Below are 10,036 nucleotides of genomic sequence, written 5' to 3'. Positions count from 1 at the left end.
GGTGGAATGGAGAGAAGGGAGGGAGGGTTGGGATGGAGGGCAATGTGGGCTTAGGTAGGTCAGCTGGGAAGATGGGGAAGTGGTGGAATTTCAGGCAACTTTGGCAACTCAGGCTTTGGCAAAGTTGGGAAATTAGGGTTTAGGAAGTGGTGGCAATTCTGGCTTTGGAAGCTCAGGGACATGGGGCTCTTCTGCCAACTTGAGATCTTCTGGCTTTGGCAAAGTTGGAACATGGGGTACCGTAGGCAATTCAGGTTTCGGCAATGTTGGCAGCTCCGGCTTCGGCAAGGTCGGCAGTTCGGGCTTCGGCAACTGTGGCAGCTCCGGCTTTGGCAACTGGGGCAGCTCAGGCTTTGGCAACTGTGGCAGCTCAGGCTTCGGCAACTGTGGCAGCTGAGGTTTTGGCAAAGTTGGGAAAGTGGGAAGTGGTGGAAGCTCAGGCTTTGGAAGCTGGGGCACTTGAGGGAAGGAGTTAGTCTCCAGAAGAATGCGAGCCCCCGCAACCATTGTTTTGGAGCTCATAGACGACAAGGTAAAAACCAAAAGTAGTGGAAAGACGAAGGCCGGGAGGCCATGAAAGGCCATATTTTGCAGCTAACTGATGATAATATATGGATGTATTGGAGGAAGGAAATCTGTAGTTGTTGCAATGGATATGAGTTGTGGTTTTGCTTTGGGCAGTGAAACAAGTATTTATAGATACAACTTGGATGGGTTTTGAGGTCTCGGAGAGGGTTTGGTCAAAGGGTGTTGTTTGGTGTTGTTAGTTCAACTTCTGAACTGCAATACTTCCATTCATAACTTCCACAACTATATGTATTGCATGAACATCTATTAAGTCGTGGGAAGATATAATAGCAAATTGAAGGAGCAAGTATTCCAACCAACTTTGTTCAAAGCCCGCTCGTTTCATATTTTATGTTATCTTTTTATCCTCAGATGCACACAAGTCATTTTCCCCTCAACGTAGAGTAGAGGTAATAGTTTGTTCAATCAATACTAACTCTTGGTCTAATGATTTCAACAGTGGTGGAAGAGGTTCCGAGTTCAAACTCCATCCAAATTATTAAGAAAAAATATTGTTCAATCACTTCTAGAGAACCAAATTTCATGGCAACTCATGTAATATTCTCTATGGATTGGACAAATTATGTATAGAATATGCATGGAGTGCACTTATCAAAGTACTTCTTACATTGACAACTTAGCCTCTTTTCTCATGAAAATTGGTCCATTGTTGGTTTTCCTTCGTTTTTTGACATTCTTTTTTTTTTTTTTCTAGGGTCATGAATCAAATTCCTTCCAACATCCTTGTTCATTTGGGGGTTCACAGTGCAATATTTTTAATTCTCAGGGTTAGAGTGCTAAGAAATTGATAATTTTTCAATGTAGCATATCTTTCCTAGGATTGATACTTTAGATGTCTTATTGGTGTCTTTGATTGTACAGTTGAAGTTTATTTAACGAAGTTTCTCTTTGATAAAAAATAAAAATAAAAAATCTTTTCTTTGTTCTTCTTTCCTACTTTTTTTTATAATTTTATTTTAAAGACAAAAATTGAGTTTTAATTCCAGCTATTTAAAAATAAATAATATAAAAAGAAGAAGAAGAAGAAGCCAAGTGACAAATTTGAGTTGGAACTATGACCAGTTGACGTGGTATTACTGCGTCAAATAATAATAATTCCTCTAATTCACACGTGTGTGGGACAGCTAACTTGTATTCGTCTGTCTACTCCATCTCCGAAAAACCCATCTGAAACTCCGTGAACATAGAGAAATAGCGAGAGAGAAAAAGAGAATGGGTGACGATAACGTGAAGGCTGAGGCTTTGGAGATACTCGGAATGTTCCAAGTCCTTCCGAGATTGGTTGTCTTCGATCTTGATTACACTCTCTGGCCTTTCTATTGGTACGTCCTTTTCTCTTTTTTCCCACTACAACCTGTTTGGTTCCCGAGAAAACTAAAAAAAATTATGTTTTCCCCAAGGAAGCAGCGAAATGCTCCATTCTGTTCTCTTTTTGTATTAGTTTATGTATAACCCAGATGACCAATGAATACGTTTAGTTGAATTTTCCCCTATAATTTGATTTTCCTGTCATCTTTGAAATTTTCTTAAGACTCTTGTGTGTGTATCTTTGAAAGTTTTTTTTATACCTAATCATCATATTTGTAATATATATTTTAATTTTTCTGGTGGATAAAATTAGTTTTGAGTTTTAACTACAGCTGCTTGATTATAACATTGGAGTGAACACCCATAGCATTGAGCCCGTGCATGTTCTCTATGGGTCAATGAGTTTCCCAGTTTAATGTTTAGTGTTATTTTGTGAGAAAATGCATTAACACCCAAGTGTAGGAATTGGTCTAGGCAACAGCAGTGGGGTGAGATTTTGGAGGGTCTAGAGGCTACCCCCATTTGTAGCCTATAGCTAGCTATCCATGGACACAAAGAAAAGAAAAGAGAATCTTTGAATTGAGAAATATGCCTAACATATTGGTACTGTTTAACATGTTCTCTTGCAACAAATTGTTTACAAATTTATGTTTGGCGTCGACTTACATCTGTGTTCTTTTTGCAGTGAATGCCGCTCCAAACGTGAAATGCCATCGCTTTATCCCCATGCTAGAGGTATATTGTATGCACTGAAGGAAAAAGGAATTGATCTTGCCATTGCTTCTAGGTCCCCAACTGCAGATATAGCAAAGACATTTATTGACAAATTAAGCATCAAGTCAATGTTTGTAGCCCAGGTGATACAGCAGAGCACTTTTCTTTTTCTTGGTGTTTTCCCTCCTTCGGACGATATCTCTTCTATGCTCCTTTTTTTCATTAATGTTTCAATTGGGATTAAGAGAACTGGCCAAAGGCATGCTGACTGCAAATCTAGTAATTGAATTTTACTTTTAATTTTGATTTTCTGCTTATACAGGAGATCTTTTCGAGCTGGACACATAAGACAGATCATTTCCAGAGAATTCATACAAGGACTGGGGTCCCCTTCAACTCAATGCTTTTCTTTGATGACGAGAACAGGAACATCCAAGCGGTAAGATTATACCTGCCTTTTCACCATAGTCATCTTCTCCTTTTGGCATCTTGAAATGAATATGAATCAAATTTACAAATACATGACTTTTGCCAAAAGATTTGAAGTGAAGAAAAATGAAGAAAAAATGTTTGAATTATGAACTTGTTAGTGCTTCAAATTTTTATACTTGTGGAGGTTTTATATTGGTATGGTAGCGCAATGTGTAAAGGAAAAATCATCCTGTCATTGGGTAAGGTGAAGCTAAACTTCTGTGCATTCAAGAGAAGTGATTTGGGGTTAGTTTTTTAAGTTTTAACAACACACATGCAGACTTTCTGCAGCCCACATAGGTAAAGCTGAAAAAGGAGATTACAGGTTCTAATCATAGGCAATTATGTCGACACATGGGCTGCTGTGAAACCAAATGAGGCATTTGTGTTGCAGAAATAAGCCCACCCTTTTCCCCTGCCACTTTTGCTTCTTCTTATCAGAAACCACTGTTTATCTGTAGTGTGACAAAGATTGTTTCATGCCAAGAGATTTTGTATTCATAATATTCCTGGCCTTGGTGTTCATATATCTTCAATTTATATGAGACTTGAATCTTGCACCCATTTATCAACACTTTGTGATGGTATTGACAGGTTTCAAATATGGGCGTCACAAGCATTTTGGTAGGTAATGGGGTAACTGTTGGAGCATTGAGGCAGGGTCTTACAAAATACTCTGAAAATGTGAATACATCTGAGAAGAACAAGCAGAAATGGCGCACAAAGTTCTCCAAAAATTCGAGTTCATCTAAGCAGAATGAAAAGAATTGAATCCTCCATAGATGTAGAATCATGTACAACTTCAAAAGTATTGATTTGTTCTTGTATTGTCAGGGATTATCGTGTGACAAGCGCATCCCGGTTATGATAACGATTTGTTGTATCAATTATCAAGAAATTCTCTAGACACTCCCCTGTAGCATCTGCCTCATCTCTAGGCACTCAAGACGATGGTCAAGAAACTGTGATATCATCCTAAAGTAGTATACGTATTTATTCGTTTACATGTACACATAAAAACAATAAACAACTCCAGGGCTGAAATATCCCGTTCGAGTTTAGTTAGGTATTCTAAAAAGGGATTTGGAGATTGCCACAAATAGTTCAAACGTGCTCGAAAAGTGAATCAATAATCTACAATTCTGCATGGGCAACTGTTGTAACATGAAGAGAAGTGCTCGGGGAGCTTTTGAAGCAGGAGAGTAAGAGCTTAGAAGTGAAAACATCACCTGCTTTCGGGGGTTCCTTTTACGCATCTATTCAAGGCTTAATTCATGGTTTTAGCCGCCTTTTCTTTGTGGAAAAGGCCTTTTTTTATTAAAAGAAATGGAGACAAAATGGTGAAATGATCATGAAACATGCTAAGGAGAAGCCTTTGTTGCAAGCAAAGGCCCCCAATTGATCTCTCTATGAGCTGAATCTGTAAAAGACGAGGTTTCAATTTCAAAACCAGGAAGAATTTTACTGATTGCGTTTGAAAACACGTGATCCAGGATTTGGAATTGAAGAATTTAATTTCAGGTACATTATTTATTCTAGCATGCCGGAAGGAAAAGGATAAAGTTGGCACCATAGCAAAGCTCATAAGTTCTTTACACAGACACAGCTCAGAGAATATAAATGGACTCATACAACCACACAATTAACAATGACTAGGCTCCTATATTCCCAAAAACAAAAAGAGGGGCTGGCCTATTGCAAGCTTTGTGGTAACTCATACAACATACAGCAGAATATTACAAAATATTTGTCTGCCCTTCCTTGCCAATAGGTTCAAGCTCGAAGAGGTCTCGAGCCTTTTTTCCAAATTTGCGAGTAACAGAACTTAAACTTCCTGCTATTCTGGCCACTGTACACAAAACAAAGCTATTACAGTCAAATTTCCAACAAACTATTGATACATGAGAATTTATTCATCTTAAGAATTTAATCATGGCATGATTACTCCTCTTCTCATGAATGAAATCACTTTATCCAACATAAAGGATGATGGATTTATGTGCTAGTCCAGATTCTAGTAGCCCTTACATTATAGATTAGCACACTTCCTCTGCGCTAAAACAATGTATGAAGTCCCTCATCACATCGATTACATCAGCTTCATTATGCAGTCAGCATGATCAACGGCTCTGGGAAATCCCTATACAATATGCATCCTATATCTAGCAAGTCGCCTATGCTTATATCAGTTTCATGTTCAGCAAATTCGCAAAGTGCTTCACTACATTGTAGCATTTGTTAAAATATGCTTCAATGAGATGCTGAGAGCGTGAAACAGAACACACCACTGAAGGATACTGGAAAGAGCTCTGCTCTCTCTTCCCTTAAGTTAAGGAAGAACTTTCTCTCAACGTCAAAGCACAATCTCTTAAACACAGAGATTTTGATCCTGCCATGACCCAATACAGAATATGCATGCTAAGGGAGGGAGGGAGGGAAGAAGGGGGTGGGCAGTGAAAAACAACTATATTAGCTAAAAATGTCTTTTATAATATATGAAAATCAAGAAAAAAATCATATGTTTACATTTTAAAACACATCAATGGTTTCTGAATTACCTTGTACACCAGTTAAAACTGCATTTCTTCTCTTGATTACAACTGCAGCTGATTCACCTCTTTCAGTGGTGATCTTCCAGCACTAGTGTCAAGTTTTGTTGCTGAGGCAGAGAAAGAAGCATTTGCATTCTCTTCGCTAAAATCATAGAGCTCATCATCCACTATCAAATTCATTGCTGGTCCCACCTCTACCTTAGACCTTTGCAACATTTTTTCTAAAAAATTCATCATCTTCACATCATCACAAGTGAACTCACCAATATGATCACAGAATCCTTCCATGTGAACTAAAAGTTCCTCCCTTTCTTTTGATAGCTTTGTGGTGTCTTGAAGGAGAACCCCTTTTTCAAACTCAAGCTGCTTGACTATGCCTTCCAGTCTCCTGTGTTCACCCATCAGTTCATCATTTTCCACTTTGTTGGCTTCCAATAAAGCTTGAAGTTCCTCTTCTTGTTGTTTTTGAGTAAACAAGGCTTCCTTCTGATGGATCAATCTTTGGCCCAAACCAGATACTTCTTCTCCAAATCAACAATTTTTTTGTTCTTCTCTTCAATCACTAGCTCTGTCATGTGTTTGGCCTTCTTTAAAGCTTCAGTCGTAAGCAGATTTTCTACGACTTCTGAAAAAGACAATACAAATGCACTTGTCAAGTCTTCCTCTAACGACGATGCCAATACTTGGAGATTTTTTATGTTCTGGTCTTTCTCATTTATAACCCTGAAAAGCCTCTCTTTCTCTTGTCCAACAGATTTCTCTGCATCTATGCCTGCAAGAATTGCTGCCTCCGCTTCTCTTTTCATGGACTCTCGCTCCATCCATGTGATATCTTTTTGGAGATTTACCATGCAGCTATCCTTCTCCTTCACATTTTTAATAAGGTCCTCTTTGTCTTGTGTTAAGGCTTCCACTTCCACTCTCTTTGCTGCAACTGTAGCTTCTAGAAGGACAAACTGCTGCTGTAGAACTTCAACTTTATTGTTTTGCTCCTTGATAATGGTGATAAGGCTTTCTTTCTCATGCTTAAGGACTTCTTCATTCTCAGATTGTGCAAGAAGTGAATTCTCCATTTGTCTACATTTTTCTTGATTTTCTTCACAGCACACTTTCAAGCTTTCAGCACTAGACTCCAAATTCTGTAACTCATATTTTAATTGACTTACTTCAAGAATTTTCTTAGCCAGCTCAAGATTTGTCTTTTTAAAGCCTCAGAAACATCTCGTTTCTCACCTTCCATCTGCAGAAATTTCTCTTCCATGTAAAGTTGATGTGCAGATGATTCCTCAAGCATCATTTTATGTTGTTGAATCTCTTCCCCATGATAACCTGCTGTTGTTCAGTGAGTTCCAAGGACCTTACCCTCTTCATTAATTCTTTGACTTTCTCATGTTCTTGTTCAAGCTGAAGATGAACATTTCTTAAATCACTACTCTTCATCTCCAACTGTGTTGTAAGTAGAGAGATCTTGTCATCCATACTGTTGCACAGCTGCATTTCAGTTTTTGCATCAGATCTTTTGGAGTAAGCCTCTGAGAATTCTGATTTATAGATCGTAAGTACTACTGAAATCTCTTCTTTTAGAACCTCAATCATCGAATGGTAGCTTTCTAGCTCCATTTGAAGCTCCTGTATCTGCTTCTCTTTAACCTTCAATTCAGAGTTATGTCTACTTATATCTCCTTTCAACTTTTCTATTTGGAAACTCAATTCAGATTCTTTAGCTTTCAGAATTGTGGAGCAGTTACCATGTACCTGCTCTAAGCCCCTAAGCTTGTTGCGTAGCTTTGTTAGTGCAGTTGACCCATAATTTCTGATTTGAGCTTCTTGTAGTTCTTTTAGAGATTCTCTCAATTCCTGATTCTCTTGCTCAAGGTGAACAATTCGAAATTCCATTTCTTTTGTGAATGGTTCTTTTGTTGACAGTGAGTTTCTGAGCTTTGCAATCTCTTCATCCCTTTGAACTGTCAAGCTTTCAAATTTTGACCTTTCTTGTTCACACTGCACAAAGACATTCTCATAACGTGATTTGAATTCGGATACTTCAATCTCCAAAGACTTCCTCCTGCTTTCTTCATGAGCTAAAACTTGGTTGCACATCTCTAAACGTTTTTGAACACCTTCAAGAATTCTAGTTTGAGAATCCAAGCTTGTCTGCAATAAAGAGATCTCTTCAACCAGTGCTGATTTTTCCCTCTCCCACTCCTCTTTACTCAACTGGAACTGATCTTGGAGCCTTCTATGTGCTTCTTCAAGATGTCTAAACTGTTCTTTCTTCCATTTCAATTGATCATGAGCATTTCTATTTTCCTCCTCTAGTTCCAATATGATATCATCTCTCTGTCTCAGTTCTTTGGCTTCTTGAGCCTTCTGCTCTGCCTCGAAACAGTTCCTCTCTGAAGTTGATAAGAGTCTTTTAAGGCCCTCAATCTCTTTAGTACTGGCACAAAAATTCTGCTCCAACTCTTTGTTTCTTTCTGTTACTTCATCTAAGGCAAATGCCAACTCCTTATTTTCTCCTTCCAATTTGTGCAATTTGTTCTCACTATCAACTCGAAGTTTTTCATGCAAAGAAGTCAAATGCCTGAAAGACGATTCTTTTTCACGCAAACAAGATTGAAGGGTTTCCGAAACCTTCTTTGCTTGAGAAATTTCCTCAAGCTTGACAATTAGTTCTTGAGCTTGTTTCTCAGTCTCCTGCTTAGCTTCTTGATACTTGATCAACTGCTCACTGTGAGCTTTCTTCAAAGCTTCAGAAAGTTCAGTCTTAACCCGGACTTCAGTCTTAAGCCTCTCGATCTGTGCTTTGACATCATCTAATTCTTTATATACGTCCCCCATTTCCCTTTGATTGTCAACTTGTGAGAATCCCTGCTGCAGTAAAATTTGAAGCATGAAGAAACATGTCAATGAGAGCATTTAAATATACAAAACTCAGAAGACACATGAAGTAAAAAAGCAGATTCAAGTAATTAAGCCTAAGAATTCTATGAGTTTTATGTCCATTTTACAATCCCACATGTCCTTAGTATGGGATTACTTGTTTTATACGAATCATTAGGCACACTGTTTCCCTGCAAGCTGGACGCAGGTTTTGCAGAAGCAATTCCTACCAATGAGTTCACATCATTTGGTATCAAAGCATACACCAGACCTAGTATGGGATTGGGCATAATATGGTTATGACTCTATGGGAACCTGAGGGGTTGCTTGATGCAGGAGCATCCATCCTAGCCAAAAAGGGCTAAATTTTGGCTATAATAAATTATTAAGTTAATTATTTTGCTATCTTTACTAGGATTTAGTTTAATTTCCTTTGTCAGTTAGGGTTTCTTAATAAACTAAGAATAGGAATGCTAGGCTGATGTACTCTAGTATATATAGGCTATTAAGAGGCTCTTGTATTCAGTTTTTATCAATATAATTTCAGACTTTATTCCATAGAGTTTCTATTGGGATTTTGCCCTAGAACTCAATTATCTTCATTCCAACTTCAATTCTACAGCCTTATCCTTCTATTCTCTGTGTTTGTGGGTTGTTTGAGTCGCTGGACAGCCGCTGCCCTGCATCATTGCTACCATTCGAAAGTTAGATCTGCAAAGTCACTCAACAGGGAACAATGGGCAATCATGGATGGATATTGCACGCGGTGAAGTGTGTTATATGTGCCTCTGCAATCTCACCTAAGTATGGAAATTAGTTGCTATAACTTTTGTGCACCTTCACCTTGCAAGTCAGTTTTGCGTAGGCAAACTCTACCCCTGAGTTCATTCAGACTTTCCAATATAAATTATGTAAAAACTTTAAAGTAAAAATAAACCTACTGCAAGTACACAAACCCGGATAAAAACACTAGTAGATCTACCCAAATCCACAAATTGGGTTCCCAAACAAATCTATATCAGAAACAAGTTGAGGGCAATGGAGCAATAGAACAAACCCAAATTAGGATTTTTTTAATCAAAGCAGTTGACTGAGTACCCAAATTTCTACTGATTTATAGAATGTATGTATGAATATAAGGGCAAAGGCAAAAAGCCGAAGCTCGTTATTCTAGATTCAATTTTCTTTATTGAAAGATTTGGCCAAGAAGAAACCCTAGAGCAGGGAAAAAAAAAAGGGCTTTTAACAAGAAAGTAGAATCTGGACTTCATTGAAATGATATGCAAGAAATTGTTGAAGAAAGCGAGAGATACCTGTGAGTCGCAGAGTCGGAGACGAACCACAAGAGGTTTTCAAATTTGAGTTGAGCGGGAAAGCAAGCTGTGTTCTTCTATAGGTTTTTCAAATCTGAGTAGAGGGCCAAAATGGGGAATTTGCTTTTTACGTCTTCTCCCCACATTTCTCACTCCTCAGCCTCATAAAGTTGCTTAATTTTTGTTTTTATTTTTTCCTAAGTTTGA

At 38.2% G+C, this 10,036-nt stretch overlaps 3 protein-coding genes across 3 annotated transcripts; 1 reads left to right on the top strand and 2 right to left on the bottom strand.

The window, feature by feature from the left end:
* Positions 1–25: 25 nt before the first annotated feature.
* Positions 26–672, bottom strand: LOC103335882 (uncharacterized). The gene is given in 2 exon segments (XM_008238916.3): positions 26–138; positions 140–672. Coding segments are annotated over 2 exon segments (525 nt in total). The 5' UTR covers positions 586–672; the 3' UTR covers positions 26–59.
* Positions 673–1,724: 1,052 nt separating this feature from the next.
* LOC103335880 (Haloacid dehalogenase-like hydrolase (HAD) superfamily protein) lies at positions 1,725–3,990 on the top strand. Its single transcript, XM_008238915.2, has 4 exons — positions 1,725–1,910; positions 2,582–2,753; positions 2,933–3,049; positions 3,676–3,990. The coding sequence occupies exons 1-4, from the start codon at positions 1,801–1,803 to the stop codon at positions 3,850–3,852; spliced, it is 576 nt and encodes a 191-aa protein (XP_008237137.2). The 5' UTR covers positions 1,725–1,800; the 3' UTR covers positions 3,853–3,990.
* A 799-nt stretch (positions 3,991–4,789) lies between these two features.
* On the bottom strand, positions 4,790–9,954 carry LOC103335879 (uncharacterized protein At4g38062-like). Its single transcript, XM_089054886.1, is given in 6 exon segments — positions 4,790–4,930; positions 5,640–6,157; positions 6,160–6,837; positions 6,840–6,953; positions 6,956–8,504; positions 9,830–9,954. Coding segments are annotated over 4 exon segments (2,793 nt in total). The 5' UTR covers positions 8,475–8,504; positions 9,830–9,954; the 3' UTR covers positions 4,790–4,930; positions 5,640–5,675.
* Positions 9,955–10,036: the final 82 nt, after the last annotated feature.

Source organism: Prunus mume, linkage group LG6, assembly GCF_029339155.1.
Source record: "Prunus mume cultivar Tortuosa linkage group LG6, ASM2933915v1, whole genome shotgun sequence".
Taxonomy (NCBI): Eukaryota; Viridiplantae; Streptophyta; class Magnoliopsida; order Rosales; family Rosaceae; genus Prunus; species Prunus mume.
Note: the sequence above shows the minus strand (reverse complement) of the source record. Positions and strands in the feature narration are given on the sequence as shown.

Excerpts from the sequence above, each read along its gene's own strand:
- LOC103335880 (XM_008238915.2), top strand. The coding sequence starts at position 1,801 with ATGGGTGACGATAACGTGAAGGCTGAGGCTTTGGAGATACTCGGAATG. Across the intron at positions 1,911-2,581 it reads ACTCTCTGGCCTTTCTATTG|TGAATGCCGCTCCAAACGTG; the intron begins GTACGTCCTTTT and ends TTCTTTTTGCAG. Across the intron at positions 2,754-2,932 it reads AGTCAATGTTTGTAGCCCAG|GAGATCTTTTCGAGCTGGAC; the intron begins GTGATACAGCAG and ends CTGCTTATACAG.